Below are 25,654 nucleotides of genomic sequence, written 5' to 3'. Positions count from 1 at the left end.
ACAAAAATCATACAACAAGACTATTAGGCAAGAAATTCAAAATGTAGCACAGTACAATTTTTTTTGGAAGAGTAAAAACCAAAGAATTGGAAGGCAGCCAATTATTTTGATTGTGATGAGAGGTGGTACTTGTCAAGAACAGCACAGGAACTACTTTTTTGCCAACATCATTATGTACTACAAGCAATGTCAACTTTCCATTTTAATAAAAGAAATGCTAAACTTCACGGAAATGAGGAAAATGAGATGAAGCTCAGGGCTTCCAGTGAAGGAGTGAGGAGACCTGCAAAATTAAGAAGCTGATGAGCAGAGCACAGAATTCACAGCAGAGCACTGCCTAGAGGAGTGAAAGGCAAATATAACTAATTTGGAAAGCTTTATGACATTACAGGTAACACAGAGTTATGGGCTACGGGGAGAGTGCAGGGATGTGGAGTTGAAGTGCCCATCAGCCATGATTTAAATGGCAGAGTAGACTTGATGGGCCAAATGGCCTTACTTCCACTCCTATATCTTATGGAACAAGAAGTCACACATATATACCGTTCTGAAATCTAAACTAGAAGGCATCAAAAAGATTTCAAAATCATAATTCAGTCAAATATATGCACTCATTTTCAAGTATTAAACATGTATAAGGGTGCCATGCATTAAAAAAAAAATCAGCCAGGCCAGCTCTACTTTTCAGAGGCTACTTAAAGTTCTAACCTTCTTATAACAGTTCTAATCAACAGTCCAGTCTTAAGACTTTAGGATCATCTTACATCAATCATACCTACCTCCCATTCATTCGAGTACCTCATCACAATTCCTCGACAGTGTCTGTTGTATTCAGCAATGCCCATTGCTGCTACATCTTCAGGTCCTTTTATTCCCAATGTCTTATCAATTTCATATTCCTGCAATATTGTACAAAGTTGAAGATCAGATTACTTTAGTAAAGAGGAGATCAAATTTTAAGCACCTGTACTTTGAAGTTTTCACTAAAAATAACCAAAACTTGAAGTAAGTCTTAAAATACCAAAGTAACATAAGTGCCTAAAATAATCAAGTGAGATTGACTAGTCAATATTCTAATCTTCAGTGAGCACCTACAAAAAAAATGTCCATAATATTTAAATATTTTGAGAGAATGAGAAAAATCTGAATCATACACCAAGGTTTAAATTTCAGCAAGGTTGACATTTGAGGAATGATGTGGAAATTGCCCACAGTTAACAGAGCAGAGCCATCAAATGATAGGACTATGAAAGAACAAGGGAGTCGTTTAAAGATATATTTGTTAAAATACAAGAACTGTCAATATCCCTAAAAGGGCAAGAGCTCTATGTGTACTTTACGTATTTTTCATCTTTATTCATTCAAGATGGGAGCATGGCTGGGTGGGGTAGTATAAATTGCACCTTTGAAAGTTGGTGGTGAGCTACCCTCTTGTGCCACTGCAGCCCCATTTGCTCCAAGTCCACCCACAACACTGTTAGGAAGGGAGTTCCAGAATTTTGTCCCAATGACAGTGAAGGCACTTTGAGATATTTCTCAAAGTGAATGGCTTGGAGGGAAACCTGAAGGAGGTGGGGTTCCCATATATCTGTTGTCTTTGTCCTTCTAGATGGCTGTGATCATGAATTTGTAAAGTGTTGTCCAAGGTGTCTTCATGACCTGTAGCATTGCACCTTGTAATGATGCACACTACTGCCTCTTAATGTCAGTGACACTCTCCATCAAATGTTTCTGGCTGTCATGCCAATCAAGTGGCTGCTTTGTCCTGGATAGGTGTCAAGATCCCAGTGTTGTTGGAGCTGCAGTCACCCAGGCAAGTGGGGAGTATTTTAATCACACTTTTGATTTGTGCCTACAGGGGGGAGGACAGAATGTCTGGAAGTGAGTTACCTAGTGCAAAATTAGCATCCAACCTGCTTCTGCAGCCACAGTACATACGACTAGTCTAGTTCAGTTCAGTTTTTGGTCAAAAGTAATCCTCGGATGTTGACAGTGAGGCATTCGATGACAGATGCTCTTCTACGTCAAGGGGTACTGGTTTGAATCTCATGTTAGAGGTGCAACATTTGGGGCACAAGTGTTACTTTGTGTTTTGACTCATCTGAATTCCAGATTTGAACAGAATCCAGGAAACATTGCCAGTTTCTAGAAACCTACCACAGGCAAGCCATGGCAATCCCATCCAAATCTTCTTTCAACACTGAATCCACTCTGATGTGCAAACCTGGTTACTATATCCTTTATTGTCCCCGCAAGTATATGGCCATAATGTGGAAGACCAGTGGCAAATGGAGGTCCATCATAAAATGTGTATCTGTCAAGTTCAACAATTACACATTGAATTAGATTCCTGACCAAAGGCATAGATGCACTGGAAGCATGCAAGTCTTCCAGATATCAAGAACCGAGTACAGCTTGACATTGGACAAACTTTTAAGTCCTTCTATAAAAGAGTAAAAAAAAATAAAAGAACAACAGGCCATGGTGACATGATCTAACATTTGCATTTTAAAATAGGTTATAAAAGATGGAGAGCAAAGTGGATTTACACAGAAATTTGAAATTGGAATGCCACCCTGGCTGATGACTCAGCCATCAATACCTGAATCGGGGAGGGGGGGGGCGGGCGGAGGAGAGGAGGAGGAGGAGGAGAGAAAAGAAGAAGAAATGTTAGATTCGAATGCAGATGTGAACTGAATGTCAATGAAGATGTAACTCCCATAGATTCATTAGGAGGCATAAATGTACAAAAGTGGCATAAATATACAGCTGAATTTCAAAACATTGGGATGTTATGGCAGACAGGATGAAAGCATGGTAAAATCAGGCAAGCATTCAAAATATTAAACAGCAATGATAAAAAGCATGGATAAAATGAAGATGGAGGTAGAGACACAGAAAAGCGGTGTGCAGGTAATAGTACAATATTGGTACTCCTTACAGCTGCAGTGCACACAAGATAAAATTTTAATCCACCTCAAAGCAAAGCAGCTTTAAACAATTCATTTATCGCATATCAGAAAGTACAGAAGAAACCCTCCAACTCAAAAGTTTTACCACAGATTAGTGTACAATTTGATAAACAAAAAAGTGCTCTTTTCAGGTAAATACTGCAGGAAAACTGTATATACAGTTCAAATAAAAATGGATAACTTTCAATAAGTTTCTTGAAAATAAAATCAGACAATTATCTCACCTGGGTCGATTTTTAGCCTGTTTCAGAGATTCTTGAAAACACTCATACAGCTTCCAAATCTTTAAGATCTGCTCTTCCTCTGCAGGGAAGTTAATTGTTTCTGGCACAGGTTGAACCATTCTGTACAATCTGAATTTGAAAGAGAAGCAACTTGTTTTAGGAAAGACAAAAAAGGTTGAATGAACCACTGAGAAAATTACTATATTTCAAAGGACCAAAAACAATAACGTCATTTACACCGATAACAGTGTGGAGCTGGATCAGCACAGCAGCCCAGGCAGCACCAGAGGAGCAGCACAAGTTAATGTTCTGAGTTGGGGCCCTTCTTCAGAAATGGGGACGGGTAAGGGAGCTGGGAAAATGAATGGAGAGGAAGAGGTGGGATGGTGATAGGTGTGCGCAGGTAGGGATTAGTCAGTGACATGGGAGGGGCAGATAGGTGGCACAGCTGTTTGTCTGATGCTGCCTGGCCTCCTGTGTTCTTCCAGCCCCAGCACCTGCAGTTCTTGCTATCCCGCAATGTCATATACGTTATCTACAATAGGTTTCAGGTAACTTACATCCTATTTCCCCCCACACGCCAAAAAGAAAAAGAAAAGAAATTATTCACAAAAATCAAACTAAAAAGTGACTGAAGGCTTCAAGTCAGATAGATGTGGGCTTGACTATCCATGAGGAAACTGTGGCCAGAGATCAATATCCAGAGGAATACTCATGAAAAACACTTCTTAGACTGGCTCTAACTAATTTTCCTCAGGACCATGTCTATGTTAGAAACTGCTCACAAAAATTATGATGCTGACTATAAAGTTAGTCTGGTAATTTGTAATAAAAAACCCAGAAATATTTTGTCTAAAAGTTTCAGAATAGCTCAGTAAATACACAGCACTATGATGGGATATATTATAGCATTACACATTTTTATCTTTTGAATTAGAAATTACAAGATCATTTAGCAGGTTGAACACATGAAGACATAGGCAGATTGGAAAATCTGAGCTTCACCATAACTTCCTTCCCTGGCCTTCTCCAGCACTTCATTGTGCCTCTTATTTGTCTATATTCACGCTTACAAGGGTCTGCAAAGAACCTCATTTGGTAGATAGGACAGATGCAGTCCAATGCTGTCCTGCTGAATACACATGTCACCAGATTTCTTAAAACCATTTTTTTTTCCTAAAGCAATTCCAACATCCACATGCAATTTTCATTGACTTTTTTTAAAAAGAAAACACTCCTGGCATACCTATTATTCTTCCGACACTTCTTTATCCCCAAAGAGTTTTAAACATAGAAGAGAATTGTAAAATCCCTCTAGCTCTGTATTGTTCTGTAGACCAGGATCATTGAAGTGCTAGCCTTGTATTTCACCATTTTACATTCACCCATAAATTCTTGTCCCGTACATAAATTGCATTTAGTTACATAGAAATTTAGTTCTTATAGTACAGAAATACGAAAGATACTTCAGCTCCAAGGTCTCTTTGCTAGTCCATCATCTCATCTTTTACCTTATAAATTTCTTTTTACGTGCTGGAATTTTTCCTGAAAAACAAACTATTTAGCTCAATAAATTCTGGTGTTGAATCCCATATTCTGATTACTTGCCAATAAAGTTACTTATATCCCTGTTAGATTTATCAGTAACTAGCTTGAGTGAGTTTTAGATTCAAATCACAAGTAGAAACATTCTGACATCTACGCTGTCCAGCCCATTCATAATTTGGTTCCTCCCTGTCTAAAAAACCATGCTCATTTGATTTCATTCCTGGCGGCTTTAGATTAAAAGTAGGGAAGTCAGGCTAAACCTGAATTGTACCGTGTTTCAGCCACCTAGAAGAGTCATAACATAAACAGACCCTTTATCAGAGTGGGCTGGTTGGACCAATCTCAAATTAAACTAGTCCCAGCTGCCTGCACTTGGCACATATCCCTCCAAACATTTCTTGTTCATGTACTTAAGTCTTTTGACTTTTTAAAACTGTACCCTCATCCCACTTCCTCTGGGAGTGCATCACCTGCACAAACTGCTCTGTATTTCGAAAAAATTGCCGTGTCTTTTTTGTTTTGAAAAGCTGTCCTCTGACCTTCAAAATAATCCCACTCGAAATCCTCCACACTAGGGAAAAGGAAATAGAGGAGTATTTATCTTATCGATACCCCTCATGATTTTATTGACCTCTATAATGGTCGAGATTGAGGAGTGACCTTTTAAGTTCGAGTCTTTATATTTCAGAACAATATAGCTAAGAAAACATTTTCTGGGTGGTAGTGGTATAATGGTTAGCACTGCCTCACAGCGCCGGGGCCCTGATTGGATTCCAGCCTTGGGTGCCTCTATGCAAACTCCACACGTTCTCCCTGTCTCTTTGGGATTCCTCTGGGTGGTTTGGTTTCTTTCCACAGTCCATAGCATGGCTAATTTACCTAACCAGCACAGCTAAAATTGCCCCATATTGCATCCAGAGATTTGCACGTAGGTAAATCAGCCATGGTAAATGTGGGATTTTCAGGACTGTGTGGTGCTGGGTCTGAGTGGCATGCACTTGAGAGTCTGTGCAGACTTGATGGGCCAAACAACCTGTTTCTACACTAGATATTCTGATTCTACTCCATGTTTAAAACTATTTGAGGGAACCCAAGTGTTAATGAATTGTAGAGAAGAAATTTAAGTATTATGGATATACCCTGAGTATTTTCTTTCAAATAAGCCATTAAAAATTGACAAACATCAGAATTTCTTTTTCTACAATGCTTTCAAGAAAGCTGGTGACAATTTGCTTTGACATTGACTAGTTTATTCTTGCTGATCTGCTTCAGTTGCATCAAAAGCAGATAAGCAGCCAAGTTGTTTAAAAAAAGCCTAGGAATCAGAGTCAAAGTGAAAGCCTATTACAAACATGCTGTGCAGTTGGTTTCCTCTATTTCTGTAAAGAAAATCTTCCTGTTAAGTTCAGGGTGAAGTCTTTGCTCTTTCAAAAAAAACTGAGATTGAAGGAATATGTCAAGAATCAATTTGAGTTGTGTCCACAAGACTTGAGACAACTGTGCATGATCCATGACATCTGGTCAGAGCAACAGCCACTGGAATATCCTAAGTTTTATCCTCTTGCCATCAGGAATAACCCACTTTCTTCAGAAATCCAAATCTCTGCAGAGAAATGCTCTTTCCTTCCTTCCTCCTTACTAAATTCATATGTTTCTGTTTTGGGAATATTAGAGGGATAAGCATTATTCTTCTACATTGGTGACTATTATTCAATTACATGCAAAAAGTTTTGTTTGCTGATAAAAGGCAAGGAGCAATGACATTAAGAAACCTGGGCAAAAAAGTGTAATAAACTATTTAATGGGTCAGCTGGGTAAAATACTTCATTTTATGCAATACTAGATTAGTTTAATTCATGGTGCAGCTTGTACTGGAGCACATCTTCAGTACTATTGTTAGAAGGCTGTCTTTGCTGTTTTGCAGGTCTTCAGCTGTTTCTTGATATTACTGAGTCAACTGGATTGGTCGAAGACTGGGGCCTACGATGCTGGGTACCTCCGGGAGGAAGCAGAAATGAATCAATCATGCACTCAGCCCTTCTTGCTGAAGACGACTGCAAGTGCTTCAGCCTTGACTTGTGCAGTGGTGTGCTAGGCTACCCTACTGTTGAGGATTGGGATATTTGTGGAGTCTCCATCTCGTGATATAAGTGCATAAGATGAAGAAGCAAAATTATGCCATTTGGCCCACAGAATCCGCTTTGCCATTCCATCATGGTTGATGTGTTTCTCAATATCATTCTCCTGACTTGTCCCTATAACTCTGATGCTGTTGATCAAGAACCTGTCTTTAATATACTCAGCAACTTAGCCATCACAGCCTTCTGCACCAGAGTTTCACAGGTTCACCAGCCTCGGGCTGAAGAAATTCCTCCTGATCTCGGATCTGAAGGGTCTGCCTTCACTCGGACTGTAGCCTTGGGTCCTAAAAGGAAACATCCTCTCCATGTTGACGGTATCCAGGCCCCTCCAGTATTGTGGAAGTTTCCATCAGATTCTCCGTCATCCTTCTAACAGCCATACAGTGTAGAGATCCAGAGACCTCAACCGCTGTTCATATGACAAGCTCTTCATCCCTGGGGATCATTCTTGTAAAATGCATCGGAGCCCCCTCCAAGACCCCACTCCTGCTGTAACCTCACGAAAGAATGCTAACATTGCATTTGTCTTCATAACTGCCAACTGAACCTGCTGGTTAACCTTCACAAAATCCTGAATTTGGACTCTGGTCCTTTGATGCTTCAGATTTCCAATCCTTTTCCTGGTTCGGAAAGTAACCCACACACCCATTCTTGCTACCAAAGTAATAACCTCATTTTTCCCCACGCTGTACTCCATTTCCCACTTTACCCACTCTCCCAGCCTGTCCTAATCCTTCAGCAGCATCCCGACCTTCTCAACACTCCCTGCCCCTCCACCTAACTTCATGTCATCTGCAAATTTACCAACAATGCCCTCAGTTCCTTCATACAGATCATTAAAATGGACAATGTGAATAGCTGTAGCTTCAACACTGACACCTGCAGAACTCAACTAGTGGCCAGCAATCTTGAAAAGACTGCTCATGCCCCCTCTCCCTGTCAGCCATTCCTTTAGCCAATATCTTGTCCCTAACAGCACAGGCTCTTTTAAGCAGCCTCCTGTGCAGCACCTTGTCAAAGGCTTTCTGGAATTCTAAAGAATGTGTGTCCAATGGCTCTCCTTTTTCTAAGTGTCTGGTTACTTCCTCAAAATGAATTGTAACAGATTGATCAGGCAAGACCTTCCCTTGACAAAGCTGTTCTCTATTTTACCATGCACTTCCAAGTACTCCACTATCTCATCCTTAATAATGGACTCAAATCTTAGTAAGAACAGCTCATGCTAACCAGCCTACTGTTTCCTCAACTTCTGCCTTCCTCCACTCCTAAACAATGGTGTTACATCAGCCTTTTCCCATTTCTTGGGGACCCTCCCTGACTTTAGTGATTCGTGAAAGGTCACTATAAATACCTCCAGAATCTCATGTCACTCCGTCCCCTGGGATCTCGTCACTCCTTCCCCTGGGATCTCATCTATCCAGTCCAAGTGATTTATTCACCTTAAGGCCTTTCAACTTCCACAGTACCTTCTCCATAGCGATGGCCACTAGAATCATCTCTACCACCGAGGCATGTTGTTTAATTGTACATCATTCATGTTTGGATATAGAAGGAATGTCGAGCCTAGATCTGATCAATTAGTTGCGAGACTGATCATGTTCAATGCTTTACCCTCTTCCATCTGCTTTGCTTTTTCAAAAACAAAAACAACTCAGTCAAGCTAGACACTATTTCCCATATGCAAAACCATGCTGACTATCCCTCATCAACCCTTGCCTTTCCAAATGGATGTAAATCCTGTCTCTCAGGACTCCCTCCAAACAACGTGCCAGCCACCAATTCCAGGTTCATCAGTCTATAGTTCCATGGCTTTTCCTTACCAGCTTTCTTAAATAGTGGCACCACATTAGCCAACCTCCAGTCTTCTAGCACTTCACCTGTGGCTCAGTGATACAAATACCTCAGCAATGAGCCCAGAAATCTAGACAGCTAGGGAAGGGAGTTCTAGGGTACAAGTGGTTAGGTTCCACCCAGGGACGTATCCACCTTTATGCATTTAACTACATGTGGCAGCACCTCCTCTGTAATATGGGCATTTCAAGATCTCACTAATTTGTTTCACTACATTATTTTACACTTCCTTCTCCACATTAAATGTGAACACAAAATACTCATTTTAGTGTCTCCCCTATCTCCTGCGGTTCTACACAAATGCAGCCTTGATGTTCTTGAAGGGGCCCTATTCCCTCACTTAATTACCACTGTTCTTAATCACTCTTTGGATTCTCCTTAACCCTATTTGCTAAAGATATCTCATGGTCCCTTTTTGCCCTCCTGATTTCTCTCAAGTATTTGTACAGCCTTTCCACTCCTCTAGGGATTCACTCAATCCCTGCTGTCTATACCCAACATATGCTTCCTTCATATTCTTGATCAAAAGTTCAAGTTTCTGAAATTATCCAGCATTCTCTATACCTACGAGCCTTGCCTTGTAGTCCTGGGTTGCAGCGTCAGTTGATGCCTCATTTTTAGATATGAATGTCATTGTTCCTGGTTTGCCCTTTGACTCTTCCTTGAATCAGTGCTAACTTCCCCCAACTTGATTTTAATTACTTTTTTTGGGGGGGGGGGGGGATTTTTTTTTTTTTTAAATATATGTTCTGGATGTAGCTGCTATAGACTAGTTCAGAATTTACCACTCAGGCTTAAATCAAAAAAGAGGGTTAAGCAAGTTGTATTCATAAAAAACACTGCAGTCCTTGGAAGTGTAGAGATCTCACAGTGCTGTGACTGAGGAAGTTCCAAGATTCTGACCCACTAGTAACGAAGGAACAATGACACAGCACCAAGTAATTGCGGTCTGTGGCAGGGGGTGGGGGTTAACAGGGCCACATTTAGGTGGTGCCGATGATTCCATTTGTCGGCTGTCCTTGTCCTTCTTCGAAATAAATTTGTTGTTGGAGGGAGGTCTTTATAGATGGATATGATGTTGAAGGCGGCTTGTTGAGTTGTTGTGGAACATGTAAATGATGGCAAGAGTATGTAAGAGAGTGAATGGTTAAAAAAACCTATGGGGTGCCATGCCTTGACTGGTGGTAAGTCAAGGCATGAGATTACAAATAAAAAGTGGGTTCCCAGCATTCTGGCCCGTAGCATCTTTTGCATGCCAGGTTTTGGCATGTTAGATCTGTTTAAACCGCAGTGTGACACATGGAGGATATACATAATGTGAAGAGGGAACATCCTCTCCACAATGATAGAGATTGTCACACCTACCACTGCCATCGTGAATAAATGCTTGTGACAGGTACTTTAGAGTCAGAGCTAAAAACCAGGAAAAAAGGATCCTCATTCACTGCACAACATTGATCAAAAATCACTAGTGAACTATTCTAATCTTATTTTTGAAGGCTTGGCCCATAGCCTTGTTTGCTTTAGCATGGCAAGTTCACACAAATGCTGCTGAGGCTAAGGTCAGGTTGGTTTTAGCACCGCTGATACCCTTGCCACTTGCTGTGGGCGAGCAGCTATGACTTTTAGAATTCAGCCACCTTGGTCAGGAACAGTGCTGCCAAGCAACTCTTGATGGGAACTGAAGTCTCCCAGAGTTCATTCTCTGCCCATGGAAGTCCTTCTTCCAAATGTTCAACATTGAGCAATACTGACTCATTGGATAGGGAACAAAAGATAGATATCAGCAGAAATGTTTCCATACCCACAGATTTCTGGGGGTCCTGGATGCTAAACAGATGAGTTTATTTTTTGATATTAAACTGTCCCCACTTCTGTCAACAGTAGATAAAACTGTCACAACAAAATGGTCAACAGAAAGTAGATGGTAAGGTTGAGCCTAGACCTAGAAAGTCAGAGGCCCAAACATCATCTGGACTTCATTCACTTCAAGGTCTGCAAACTGCAACAACAGCTTATTTGACACTTCATGCTAAAAATTGTACCCTTCCAAAGAGAGCATTAATCCACCATGCAAGATTGGAATTAAAGGCTGGATTCATTATTACTACCTACTTGTCTACCATCATGTATTTTATGTATAGCAATGCCAAAGGCTGGGAAACATGTTCCGTTAGCAGTGTCCCTGCTATCAAATACGTACTCGTATATGATCATTCACCATTACATGTTTCATAACCAAGCTTGGCCTCAACCTTCCTAGAGGCTCACTGCCACTGGATTAACATTCTTCACACAGTCAAAAGCACATTGTGTTCAACATGCAACAACCACCCCACAATAGGTGATCAACCAAAAAAGATGTTCACAGTTTGAAAGCTTAATAAATGACGGACACATGACTGTGTCAAGAAGGTTAACTGAAGAAGCAAGGCAGAGGTTTGAACAATTCCAATAGCTAGGCCTTTTCCAAATAAGGAAAAGACCTCATCTGACACTTCAACCCTTCCAACGAGAACAAGCAAGCACCTAGTGACTGTCAGGTCATACTATTACTTAATCAGGATGCCACTATCATCAGTGCATATATTCCCATACATGGAGCAACAGCTGAGACCATGAGCAATTCAGAAGTGATCTTGAACAACTGCAGTACAAGCAGGTAAAATATACCATTACTCAGCTTTCAGGAAGGATATGACTGGTAAGGAGAGGCCAAGGAAAAGCAAAGTCTAACAGACTTCCTCTTCAAAATGTATACAGCATGGCCTTGTCAAAATTACCAGCATGCCAAACAACATCTTCAGCAAATTGGAACCTGTTGAATCATGTTCAAGCAAGGATTGAGAAGACATCTACATCTGTGCCATAACAGGTACAGATGACAGCTACATTGGTTTTTGTGCGTTATCCCATTTGACACTGTGATCAGCCTCAACAACTGTTACAACAATAGCAATGCCACATGTAAAATAACAAAGCCGAGACTTTGATCAAGATAGCACTTCTTAGTCAGCAGCTCCATGTTAACATCTCCAGCCACCAGGAGGTACAGGGTATCCACAACACCTGCTTGACTTGAAATTCTACCATTACAATTACAAAACACACTAAGAGGACCTGGGCATCTCTAGCAGGAAACATCGTGACTGGTTCAATAAAAAGTATCCAAGAATTAAATGATCAACTGTGAGAACAAAACTAAAAAACTCACTTTCACAGACAAGAATCATCACCACAAATGTGCTGCAGGCAGCTGAAGGCAACATAAAACACATTACATAATGGCAGGTGAAAAAGTGAGATTCAGCAACTCGCCAACATTAATAACAGATTTTTCAAACTCATCAAGACAATGTCCCAACACTCAAAGACCAAAAGATGAAAGGAGCAGCAATTCGGCCATTTGGTCTATTGAGTCAGCTTTGCCATTCCATCATGGCTGATAGGTTTCTCAACTCCAGTCTTGCACTTTCTGGAACCTTTGATCCCTTTAACAATCAAGAACCAATCTCCGTCTTAAATATACAGAATGACCTGGCCTCCACAGCCTTCTTTGTCAATGAATTCCATAGATTCACCACTCTCTGGCTAAAGAAGTTTCTCCTTATTTCCAATCTAAAAAGGTCAGCCCTTTACTCAAAGGGCATGCCCTCAGTCCTTGTCTCTCCTGCTCATGGAAACATTGTCCCAATGTTCACTCTGTCCAAGCCATTCCATATTCTGTCAGTTTCAGTTAGATCCTCCCTCATCCTTCTAAACTCCATCAAATATAGACCCAGAGTCCTCAAAACGTTCCACACGTTAACCTTTCATTCCTGGGATAATTCCTCATGAACCTCCTGCAAGAGGTCAGTACATCCTTACTGGTATGCAGCCCAAAATTGCTCAATAGTCAAAATGTGACCTGACCAAGCCTCAGAAGTACATCCCTGCTTTTATATTCTAGTCCTCCCAAAATAAATGCCAACATTGTATTTGCTTTCCTAACTCCCCATTGAAATTGCAAGCTTACTGTAACAGAATCTTGGACTATGACCTGCAAGTCCCTTTGCACTTCTGAATTTTCTCCCATTTGGAAAATAGTCTTTGCCTCTGTTCCAAAGGTGCATGCTGTGAGCCAAGCATGGAGGGAACAAATCAAGGGCAGTCAATGCTCACACAGGACAGAATATTTTAAAGAAGTTCACAAATATACCATATGACCATAACTGCCTCACATTCTACATAGCTATGGAGAAGGAGGGGATTAGGCAAAATGGGAGGATATTTAATTGGGGAAGAGGAAACTATGACACGATTAGACACGAGTTAAGGAGCATGGACTGGGAGCAATTGTTCCATGGTAAGGGAACTATAGACATGTGGAGACTGTTTAAGGAACAGTTGTTGCGAGTGATGTCCCTCTGAGACAGGCAAGAAGGGGTAAGATAAAGGAACCTTGGATGACGAGAGCGGTGGAGCTTCTTGTGAAAAGGAAGAAGGTAGCTTACATAAAGGTGGAGGAGGCTAGGGTCAAGTTCAGCTAGAGAGGATTACTCGCAGGCAAGGAAGGAGCTCAAAAAAGGTCTGAGGAGAGCCAGGAGGGGGCACGAGAAAGGCTTGGCAGAAGGAATCAGGGAAAACACAAGGCATTTTACACTTGTGAGGAATAAGAGAATGGTCAAAGAAAGAGTAGGGCCAATTAGGGATAGCATAGGGAACTTGTGTTGAGTCTGAGGAGGTAGGGGAAGCCCTAAGTGAGTTTTTTGCTTCTGTCTTTACGAAAGAAAGAAACTTTGTAGTGAATGAAACCTTTGAAGAGCAGGTGTGCATGCTGGAATGGATAGAGATAGAGGAAGCTGACGTGCTGAAAATTTTGTCAAACATTAAGATTGACAAGTCGCCAGGCCTGGACCAGATTTGTCCTCGGCTGCTTTGGGAAGCGAGAAATGCAATTGCTTCGCCACTTGCGAAGATCTTTGCATCCTCTCTCTCCACTGGAGTCGTACCCGAGGACTGGAGAGAGGCAAATGTAATTCCTCTCTTCAAGAGAGGAAATAGGGAAATCGCCAGCAATTACAGACCAGTAAGTCTCACATCTGTCGTCTGCAAGGTGTTAGAAAGGATTCTGAGGGATAAGATTTATGACCATCTGGAAGAGCATGGCTTGATCAAATAAAGTCAACACGGCTTTGTGAGGGGTAGGTCATGCCTTACAAACCTTATCGAGTTTTTTGAGGATGTGACTAGAAAGGTTGATGAGGGTCGAGCTGTGGATGTGGTGTATATGGACTTCAGTAAGGCATTTGATAAGGTTCCCCATGGTAGGCTCATTCAGAAGGTCAGGAGGAATGGGATACAGGGGAACTTAGCTGCTTGGATACAGAATTGGCTGGCCAACAGAAGACAGCGAGTGGTAGTAGAAGGAAAATATTCTGCCTGGAAGTCAGTGGTGAGTGGGGTTCCACAGGGCTCTGTCCTTGGGCCTCTACTGTTTGGAATTTTTATTAATGACTTGGACGAGGGAATTGAAGGATGGGTCAGCAAGTTTGCAGACGACACAAAGGTCGGAGGTGTCGTTGACAGTGTAGAGGGCTGTTGTAGGCTGCAGCGGGACATTGACAGGATGCAGAGATGGACTGAGAGGTGGCAGATGGAGTTCAACCTGGATAAATGCGAGGTGATGCATTTTGGAAGGTCGAATTTGAAAGCTGAGTACAGGATTAAGGATAGGATTCTTGGCAGCGTGGAGGAACAGAGGGATCTTGGTGTGCAGATACACAGATCCCTTAAAATGGCCACCCAAGTGGACAGGGTTGTTAAGAAAGTATATGGTGTTTTGGCTTTCATTAACAGGGGGATTGAGTTTAAGAGTCGTGAGATCTTGTTGCAGCTCTATAAAACTTTGGTTAGACCGCACTTGGAATACTGCGTCCAGTTCTGGGCGCCCTATTATAGGAAAGATGTGGATGCTTTGGAGAGGGTTCAGAGGAGGTTTACCAGGATGCTGCCTGGACTGGAGGGCTTATCTTATGAAGAGAGGTTGACTGAGCTCGGTCTCTTTTCATTGGAGAAAAGGAGGAGGAGAGGGGACCTAATTGAGGTATACAAGATAATGAGAGGCATAGATAGAGTTGATAACCAGAGACTATTTCCCAGGGCAGAAATGGCTAGCACGAGGGGTCATAGTTTTAAGCTAGTTGGTGCAAAGTATAGAGGGGATGTCAGAGGCGGGTTCTTCAGAGTTGAGAGCATGGAATGTGTTGCCAGCAGCAGTTGTGGAAGTAAGGTCATTGGGGTCATTTAAGAGACTGCTGGACATGCATGTGGTCACAGAAATTTGAGGGTGCATACACAAGGATCAATGGTCAGCACAACATTGTGGGCTGAAGGGCCTGTTCTGTGCTGTACTGTTCTATGTTCTATATCATTTTCAGTCTCAACACCCTCAATTTCATTCATTACTCATCTGGCTCAGTCTTAACACTACACTAGCTTGGAGCAAAAAGTAAAAGAGCCTTTCAACGGCTGGTAAGCTATAAAACCTCTGGACTGATGGAATCCCAGCTGCAAATCAAACACATTGGAGATGTACACCTGGGACTGTTGCACAAACCTATGCTTCTCATCTCAAAAGAAACACATGTCAGTGGATAAAGTCATTACAACAGGAAGGAGGACACTTGGCCCCTCAAGTTCATGGTGGCACCATCTATGACAATCCAATCCAATCAGTTCCATTCCCCTACTCCATCCCACAGCCCTGCAACTGCCCATATAAAACTTTCAAAATCATTCATAAATTCCACTTGCCCTGGTTTGTGTTCATCAAGGTGCAGGATGGTACCAGTCACTGTTAAACAAAAGAGTCTCCCCACACCCCTCACATTCTCTCAACATCTATTGTCCAAAAACCTCAAGTCATCTTTGTCACAAACAATATTTCCTCATCTATACTAGGTATAAACTTGTATAGCTCTAACAAATCTTCTCAAATCTCCTTTCCTCAAAGGACATGAGATTGTTTTTCTCTTATCTACCCTGGTTAGAAATAATTATGTGATGACCATTGTAACTGCATTATTTATTCACATAATAAATGAAGAAACTGATCTTTTTCTTGCAGTTCCTCCAAAAAAATTTATTGGCATAAGAGATGGTGAACATTTTCTTCCCACATGTTTGCATATCAATTCGATGGAGAGATGATATTTTCACATTTTCTGGTACTTAATAGGACCATTTGATAAGAGAATAACAAGGTGTAGAGCTGGATGAACATAGCAGACCAAGCAGCATCAGAGGAGCAGGAAAGCTGACATTTCAGGCCTGGACCCCATTTGATAACATTGGGGTATGGCCTCAAGTCTACTTTCCTGTCTACCCAATATAAACTCAACTTCCCAGGAAAAGAGGAACCTAATTCAGATTTTGAAACATTCAACGACCTACACTCCTGCAGAAACAAGGCAATTCAGAGCAGAGCAACAAGAAAAAAGGCTACTTGTGAAGGTGCCAGTGACTGTAAGCACCGCCAGCTGGATCACATGAAAGCCAACCACAAACAGAAACAGCACACAGAATGTCCCATCCACCTACCTGACTTGGGCAGGGAAAAGAAGTTCAAGGATTGGGCTATTAAGCCCATGTGGAACACAGCCTGCGGAGTGGAAGCATGCAATCATCAGGGGGACTGCCCGAGAGGATGATGTAGGGACAACTTTCACCATTCTGGGATGTAGAATGTCAGGAGTTGGGGGTTTTAACCTCCACTCCAATATTAATTTTCCAACAGCAACATCAAATTCTCATGAGTTCCTTGGATCTCAAACCTGGAAGATGGCATATACTTGCTCTAAGTGACGATAATTCTGTAGCAATATTCATTGCCTTTACACTGCCACGTTTTAATATTTTCCCAAACCACCTCAGCCATTCTGCCCCTCTTCGCTTCATAATTTACTTTAAAATTAAACACCCTGCCTTCAGCCTGATCTACCTCACTTTCAAGTAATGTAACATTTGATAAAGAAACAATATCTATGAAAAATTGGATAGTTAGGTAGAAAACATTGTTTTTACATTGCAAGACATGAATCTGAGCATTAAATTTCGATGCACTCTTTGCAGTTATGAAATAAGCCAAATTGGTCGATTGTCAATTTGTAAAACCTTCCAATTCATCTACAATTGATGCTAGTTGAGAAGCATGTAGTGGTCATCCAAAATTATGTGGTAACTGCAGCACAATAACTTCTTGACATGGAGATTCCACACATAGCAAGAGCCTATGGGCAAACATGGCCTCCATCCAAACTGTATCACAAGTATGTCGAGGGGCATGAGTGAAGTAGTAATCTGTTTAATGCTGACAAATAGGAAATCATCTGATGATTTTTCTTAAAAAAACTGCAGGTGCTGTAAATCAAAACCAAGAGTTAGCTGGAAGTGCATCTGTGGAGGGAAATCAGATTTAACATTTCAGATCTAGTGACCCTTCCTGAGAACACTCCTGTGTTATAACCACTAGTATCCTCCAAGGAATCATCCTTGGACAGATTACAGAAACAGTGGGTCATGTTTTAGTTGTGGAATATATACAAACTTATCAAATTAAAGTGTAAAAAAGTTAACTTCAGAAAAATTAAGTCCCTACAACCAACAGAAAGCACCAATATCTGCATGCTGTTAAGATCCATAAACCCAAAATCTCTGCCTGATTCTGATCCACCGAGCTCATCTCCTCCTACCTTAACTCCATTCTTTCCCTTTAGGTCCAGGAATTCCCCACCTACATCCAATACACAAGCCATGACCTTTAACTTTTCCAAAGCTTTCAATTCCCCAATCTTAAATTGACATTCAGCCCCTGTACACCTGCATTCTCCGCAAGGATGGTCTAAATGGCCCTTCCTCTCCTGCAGGCCCACTGAATCCCCCTCCAACACATTCACTTGGCGGAAATGGTCCTCACCCCCAAATGATTTTTTCCCCTTTGATTACTCCCACTTCCTACAAACCAAGATGGGTGGCTACAGGCCCAAGCTATGGCTGCCTCTTTGCAGGGTTTCTGGAATAGTCCCTCTCCTACAACTACACCAGCACCATCTTCCCTATCCCGCACCCCCCACCCACCCTCTTCAAGATATTGATTCCTGTATCAGTGCTGCTGCAAGGAGCTCCAACAGTTCGTCAACTTCACCAACAGCATCCACCCCATTCTTAAGTTCACCTGGATTATTTCTGACAGCTCCCTCCCATTCTTGGACCCCTTTTGCCAGTAACTATCTGATCACTGACATTCTTCTCGAACCCACCGACTCCCACAATTACCTTGACAACACCTCGCTCATCCACCTTCCTGAAATTCTATCCCATACTCTCAATTCCTCCACCACATCTGCTCCCAGGATAAGACATTCTACTTTAGGACTTGCCAGATATCCTCCCACTTTACAGGCTACAATAACCAAGGAGGCAAGACCTAAGGATGTCTTCACTCATTTGTGCTTCTGCCCTCTACCCCGCATGTCCCTCCACTCCACCCCCCCTCCCCCAGAAAAATTCCCCCACCTGTCCAATTTCCACAGGGACCGTTCACTCCACAATTCCCACATCAGCTCCACTCTCCAACACACCTGGTACCTTTCCCTACAACATGGGGCAGCATGTTGGCTCAGTGGTCAGCACTGCAGTCTCACCGTGCCAGGGACCCAGGTTCAATTCCAGCCTCGGGTAACTGTGTGCAGCGTTCGCACATTCCCCCAGTGTCTGCATGGGTTTCCTCCCACATTCCAAAAAGGTGTGCAGGCTAGGTAAATCAGCCATGCTAAATTGCCTGTAGCGTTCAGGGGCATGTGGGTTATAGGGGGATGCTCCAAGTGGCGGTGTGGACTTGTTGGGCCGAAAGGCCTGTTTCCACGCTGTAGGGAATCTAATCTAAAAAAAGGGAGGTGCTATGCTTGTCCCCACAGCACCCCCTCTGTCAGAGGCCCCAAACGAATCTGGTGTAGAGTCACCTGCACTTACCTACCTCATCTTTTGTACCTGTTGCTCCTGATGTGGTCTCCTCTATAATCATGGAGAGCAAACAGACTCGGGGACTAGCTTGCAGAGAATCAGTGCTCTGCACGCACCAACCAACCCAATCTTATAGTTGCTGTTCACTTCAGCTCCCCCTCTTACTCCCCTAAGACACCCATCCTAGGCATCCTCTGCCAGAGGAAGGCCAAAATGTCAACTGGAAGAACAAGTTATATTTCACCTTGGGAGCTTACAGCCAAACAGCCCAAGTACTAGCTTCAAAGTCTCTCTTCCCCCGACTTGCCTATCTTCCAACTCACCTCACCTGCAATGACTTTTCTTTCCAATCCTGTGTTATTACCACTTTTGTCCAAAGGAATAATCCTTGGACACGGTTTCTCTCATCTGACCCCTGGGAAACATCACCCTAGTCAATTTGGCAAAGCCTCCCATCTTCTGGGGACTTCTGCCAAAACCAAGTAAACTGTATACAGCCTGATTGCTACTCAATCATAAAATCACAGAATCTTACTTTACATCCAATGTTCCAGGCTCACCCATCAATATCCTCAGGTATGGCCTGTTCTGAAAGCACAGTGCAAATGGTTCTGGGAGTCCTGAAAAGTTATTGTAAAATCTGTGGCATTGCATGGCATTCAATAATGTCCACCTTCAACTGGTATCAACATTCAACTGTTAAACAATCACTTGAAAGAACCACTGGAGGGTAGGGAAAGTGCAGAATGTACTCCGGTGGGGAGCTTCAAAGTCCATCACCTTGAACTGGTTTGTAGCACCAGTGACTAAGCCCTAAAAAGGGCATCTTCAGACTTGAACAGGATGAAGGCATCACTTGCTGAACCGCTACTTATTGTTCATTTGTAATAGTCATTGCAAATGGGAGCACATGCTGAAATTACATCAGTGTTCCTGTTCAGTCAGCCAGCAACTCCAGGATAAGTAGTCCTGTGACAGCAGCACAGTTCCAGCTCAAGATAGCAAGAGATATAGAGGGGAAATTGCAAGTGATGGCATTCTCACATATTCAATGCATTTGTCCTTCTCGGCGAATGTAGGTCCTTGGTTTGAAAAAGGTGCTATGGAAACAGCCCGAGTGAAATGTTACAGTGCATCTTGTCGATGGTACACACGGCTGCTACTGGAAGAGGGGAGCATACAGAACTGCTTCGTAGGTTGATCAGGCAGGCTGTAATGTCGCGGACAATAGGACGCAAGTGTTGCTAGAGCCACACTCATCCACATGAGCCATCTTTACTGGTGCCATGTAGATGGTGGCTGAGCTTGGGGGCATATACCAGGAGAAAAAAGTTACTCTCTGCAGAATTCCTATCTTGTGTTCTTTTAGCCACAGCATTTGTAGTGACCAGAAACTAAACGGACCTGCCAATGTTAATCTTCAGAATGTTGATACTGGGGGTTTGTCTGTGTCAAAAGGAGTTAGCTTCCCTCTTGTTGAAGATGGTCATTGCCTGGCACTGTAGTGCAGATATTACAGCCCAAATGTTTTTTCAGGTTTTGCCCCATTGGATATGTTGCTATTCAAGTTTCATGTCAGCAAACATTCCTACTGGTGACTTTGTAATGGAAGGAAGATCATTGAAGTAGGTGCTGATGGCTGGGCTTGGAACATTGTGCTGTATAACTCCTGCAGTGATGTCCTGAGACAGTTGATTGATCTTGAACAACCATCTTAAATAAAGATATGATCTGACAGAACTTCCACCCCAATTCAGATTTTCATTGGCTCAGGCTCCAAGAACCCATGCTCAGTTGAATGCCATGGTCACACTCACTCTCAACTTCCCCTCCAGAATTTAGCTGTTGTATTCATGTTTAGCTCAAGGCTGGAATCCAATCAGGTGCTGCAACGGCCCCAACACAAAAGCATGACTGAACATCAGTGAGCAGGTTATTACTGAGCAAGCATTGTTTTATACCATTTTCAACAAGCCTTTTATCACTGAATGTCAAGTGTAGAATAAAGTTGGATTGTCTTGCCTTGTGCACTCAGGACATACCAGAGTAGTTTCCCACATTACCATACTGGACCAACTTAGTGTGAGGCAGTTCTGCAAAAAAGATTTCACAGTATGAGTAAAATGGTGGTGTTTTGGCCTGCAGCCTTTGCAGTAGGCTGTATTGTACCCACAGCCATTTCTAAATATCATTTGAATTGACTGAAAATTGGCATCTGTAACACTGGGGGCCACAAGAGGAGGCAGAGTTGGATAATCCACTCCAGAGGCTGTTTTCCTTGACCGGAAGTGTTGAGACTTCATGGGGTCTAGAGTCAACGTTGAGGACTTGAATGGCAACTCCCTGCAAACTATATATTATTGTGCTGTTGTGGGATAAGGCATACACAGGAGTGATGTGGTTTACAAGGTATGATGCCATGAACAGAACTGTTTGGTTGTTGCACAATTGATCTGTAGAAAAAGATTGATTATTGGATGTCAAACATCTCACTCCCCAAGCAGATGCTCCTCAGGTGTGATGCCCTCTGCTTAATCAATCGTCTTCCATCCAACATGAGGCCAAAAAAGTGTAGACATCTGATGATTGCATCACATGCTCAGTTCCATTCACAACTCCTTATAAATAAAGCAATTAAGCCCAAAACACAGCAAGACTTAGACAATGTGTATATCAGACATGTGGCAACTAATGTTTATGCTGCACAATTGTCAAGCAATAACAAAAAACCTCAAAAGCTAGAACACATTCCGAGGATGGATCACTTGAGCCAAAACATTAATCCTGATTTCTCTCCACAGATGCCGTCAGACCTGCTACACCTTTCCAGTAAATTTCATTACCAATTTAGTTTTTTCCAAGCAATAAACCACCACGAGAATCAAACCACTTCACCTTCACAGCAGTTCCATCATCAAATTCAAAACCATTTGATAGTCACCATACACAAACCCAACCAAAAGAATTTTGACAAATATGATGGCTTTGAGAGAAAATGGTGGGTACGCATTCTTCAGCCAACAGCTCACACAACTTTCCAATCTAGAAAGGAAATTAGAGAACACAATGGAGTACTCTGCCTGGAAGAGTGCAGTTGCAATAATGAAGGTGGATACCATAAACACAGTCTATTGATCAGCATCTTACCCAACAGCTCAAGTGTTCATACTCCACCACTGTAGGAGATCCAGTACATCCCACTTACAAGTGGAACTGCAGTAACCAAGGTTTCAACAATACCTTGTAATCCCAGGATTTTCAGCACTTACAGGGGTTGCAGTCATATGGGAACATCACCAATTCCAACCTCTCTTCCAAGCCACACTAACAAATTCAGCATCACACAGTTAAATTCCTGTTCTTTCACTCACCACAGAAAAAAATGCCTTGTGCACACTCCATGAATTGACAGCGCATAGGCTGGTAGTCGATCAGAAAGCAGCTCATCACATTGTCAGGAACATTTGGCGTTCAATTTTTAAACACCAGGTTTGCCAACAACTCCCATACACAATCTTAACAAGTTAAATAAAGCTCAGTGATGTAAGAAATGGCATGAAATATGCCGCCAAACAGGTTTTCCCATATTTATTAAGTTTAGATTCTGAGAATGTTGTCATCTAAAAAAAAAACGCAGTGAATTTAAACATCTGTTTGAAAAGCATAACTGGGCTTACGAATTGCACCACTCATACATAGATAACAAGTCAAAAGTTTCGAAAAGCTGATGGTTGAGTTTTCTCGGTTTGTAAAGTATTGCACGAACCTCCAGCAGCAGCAGCACTACAGTCTGATGCAATACTTGACCCGCGACAAGAAAGGTCAGTCTATAAGGGTAGTAGATTTTAAAACCGGGTAGGTGGGAAATAAGATGCTCAAACGACACAGAAGATTCGCCAGCGATGGAGAAGCGATTCAAGTTTTGGGACAGCGGTCTACACTCCCAGACGAGGGACTCCGCTCAGAAGGCGTGCTTGAGATTTTTCCCCTCGACGTCGTAACGACAGCAGCGCCCAGACACATATACACAAAAACAAAAACAGCAGTTCGCAAAGGAGCTGACACGGCGCCGCCAGGCAGTAGCTGCTAACTGGACCTGAAGGTATCACCGTGCCGGGGGACACAACATATGCACAGAGGAGGATTCTGACAGGAGCCGGCGGGATGGCAGCTCCTCACAAACCCCACCACCACTCACCGAGCACACACCTCCCAGTTCACCAGTCAGCAATGAACTGAGCGACAAACCCCCAACCATTACTGCTCCATCAGTATATTCCCGCACCTCCACCCCAAACCCCTAGGCCGAGCCACACTCACCAGCTCTTCTGCTGCAGACCACAAGGGCAAGAAGCCGGTTCCCTACCAATCGCCAACGCACCGGCAACTACCCTTTCTCCGATTGGCTTATTTCAGTGACAATGGCGCGGCGGCTTTCCAGTATACCCTTTTTCTATTGGCTAGTCTCCACGGCCCCGCCTGTCCTTGGGCTGGTTGCTTGGATTCCTCGTGTTAGCCAGACTTTTCCTGTCGGTGTGATGCTCAGAAACAGGCCAAACGTGTTAAAGCTGCTACTTTATATTCCGCACAATTTTCCTTTCACCTAATTATTATTCTGTTGGCAAATTTCTCTGAGATAGCGAGAACTGCAGGTGCTGGAGTCAGAGTCAATACATTGTAGGATGGAGGAACACAGCAAGCCAGGCAGCATTAGAGGAGCAGGAAAGCTGACCTTTCGGATCTAGACCCTTCTTCAGAAAATTTTCTGAAGAAGGGTCTAGGCCCGAAACGTCAGCTTTCCTGCTCCTCTGTTGCTGCTTGGCCTGCTGTGTTCATCCAGCTCTACACCTTATTGTCTCAGATTCTCCAGCATCAGCAGTTCCTACTATCTCTGTAAGAACTTGTTAGGAGTCATCAGTGAGAAAATCACCTTGGGCACAGACTTCAGAACAGGTCTAGCAGGTATTTGCACTGAAACAGTTGAGATGGAGCATGTGATTAGAACCTGGTGGATCTTATTGACTATGAGATCCTTGACTGGGGTTGTTCACCTGGGCCAATTAACAAACCCTGGCTGACAAATATAAACAGGATTCAGAATCTTACTTCAGGGACTGAATTGGAGCTGGCTGCCTACAGCCAATGTAAGGTGCACTTTTGAATAAAAGGTGACTTGATGACAGGATACCAGCCCCTCTGCAGTTATTTCATTGAGGCAGGTCATAACAGAGGCGACATTGGTACTGTTACAGTAAAGGTTACAGGTGAACTGATTTTGTAATTCTAGATTCTGCCACAAGAGGAACCATCCTTTTGACATTCATACTGTCAAGTCCAATCAAGATCTGGATGTGAGTTTGTTCGCTGAGCTGGAAGGTTAGTTTTCAGACGTTTCGTCACCATTCTAGGTAACATCATCAGTGAGCCTCCGACGAAGCGCTGGTGTTATGTCCCGCTTTCCATTTATCTGGTTAGGTTTCCTTGGGTTGGTGATGTCATTTCCTGAATGTCATTTCCAGAAGCATGGCATTCCAACCGGAACTCCATCAACAAACACATTGATTTGGAGCCCATGTACCATCCCCTGAGAAAAAGAACAGGAAATGACATCACCAACCCAAGGAAACCTAACCAGATAAATAGAAAGCGGGACATAACACCAGCGCTTCGTCGGAGGCTCACTGATGATGTTACCTAGAATGGTGACGAAACGTCTGAAAACTAACTTTCCAGCTCAGCGAGCAAACTCACAGCCAGAACCTCGACCTGAGCTACAAATCTTCTCAAACCTCGCCCAATCAAGATCTTTTACATTTCAATTACATCACCTCTGACTCATCTAAACCCCTGAGGATAGAGGCCTGTCCAGCCTTTCCTCATAAGGCAATCTGGTCATTCCAGGTATTAGTCTAGTAAACCTTCTGTGAACTGCTTCCAATGCATTAACATCCATACATTTTCCAGCAAGATGGCACAGTGAGTCGCTCCAATCAGACGGATCTGCTCTGCTCCACGTGTTCTTTTTCCTTTCTTCCCCTTTTTTTTCAAACTTATAAGTTCAACTTAGCAAAGATGAATGGAGGAGACTGGAGATCGTGACAGGTCCCAGAGACAGTTCCCAGGCGAGGCTGGGTTCACTATTTAATGAACAGGTAGAAATACAGGTAAAGGTAAATGGAGTTTGACAGGAAGGGACACCGAATTTAATGATAATTTTGCACCAGTGAATAAGATAAAACCAGAGAAAAATGTTAAAGGGCTAAAGGAATTAGTCGTAGAACCACAGAAAATTGGTGCAGGATTAGGCCATTCAGCTCTTTGATCCTGCACCAACATTCAATGCAAACTCTATCCCATTGCCACCTTCTCCCCATACCTCTTGATCCTTTTAGCTGCAAGGGCCATGTTGAATATATCTAATGAACTGGCCGCAACAGCTTCCTGTGGGAGAGAATTCCACAGGTTCACAACCCTCTGAGTGAAGAAATTCTTTCTCACCTCAGTCCTGAATGGTTTACCCCTTCTTCTTAGACTGTGACCCCTTGTTCTGGACTTTCCCAACATCGGGAACATTCTTCCCGCACTAACCCTGTCCAGTGTCATCAAAATTTTATGTTTCTGTGTGATCCCTTCCTCATTTTTCGAAATTTGAGTGAATACAAGCCCAGCCGATTCAACCTTTCCTCATATGTCAGTCCTGCCATCCCAGGAATCAGTCTGATGAACCGTCACTGGATTCCCTCAACAGCAAGAATATTCTTCCTTGGACTAGGAGACTAATACAGCACACAATACTCAATGTATGGCCTTACCAAGGCCCTGTATAACTGCAGCAAGACATCCTTACTCCTTACTCAAATCCTCTCACTATGCAGGAGAGCGTGTTATTAGTTTTTCTCACTGCTTCCTGCACCTG

The 25,654-nt window shown here is 42.7% G+C and overlaps 1 protein-coding gene across 3 annotated transcripts in view; it reads right to left on the bottom strand.

Annotated features, from left to right (window-relative positions):
• The window catches only part of iars1 (isoleucyl-tRNA synthetase 1), a 183,617-nt gene extending 160,463 nt beyond the window's left edge, over positions 1–23,154 (bottom strand). For 2 of the 3 annotated variants that reach the window (XM_059649823.1, XM_059649826.1), the window contains exons 1-4: positions 22,937–22,956; positions 3,197–3,325; positions 2,158–2,314; positions 780–899 (exon numbers count right to left, since the gene is read on the bottom strand). In XM_059649823.1, the coding sequence (XP_059505806.1) occupies positions 780–899; positions 2,158–2,314; positions 3,197–3,315 (396 nt within the window). In that variant the 5' untranslated portion in view covers positions 3,316–3,325; positions 22,937–22,956. Of the gene's footprint in view, positions 1–779; positions 900–2,157; positions 2,315–3,196; positions 3,326–22,936; positions 22,957–23,058 lie in introns of those variants that run through there. The other variant, XM_059649825.1, reaches the window with a different exon arrangement.
• Positions 23,155–25,654: the final 2,500 nt, after the last annotated feature.

Source organism: Stegostoma tigrinum, chromosome 11 (genome assembly GCF_030684315.1).
Source record: "Stegostoma tigrinum isolate sSteTig4 chromosome 11, sSteTig4.hap1, whole genome shotgun sequence".
In the NCBI taxonomy this organism is placed as follows: domain Eukaryota; kingdom Metazoa; phylum Chordata; class Chondrichthyes; order Orectolobiformes; family Stegostomatidae; genus Stegostoma; species Stegostoma tigrinum.
Note: the sequence above shows the minus strand (reverse complement) of the source record. Positions and strands in the feature narration are given on the sequence as shown.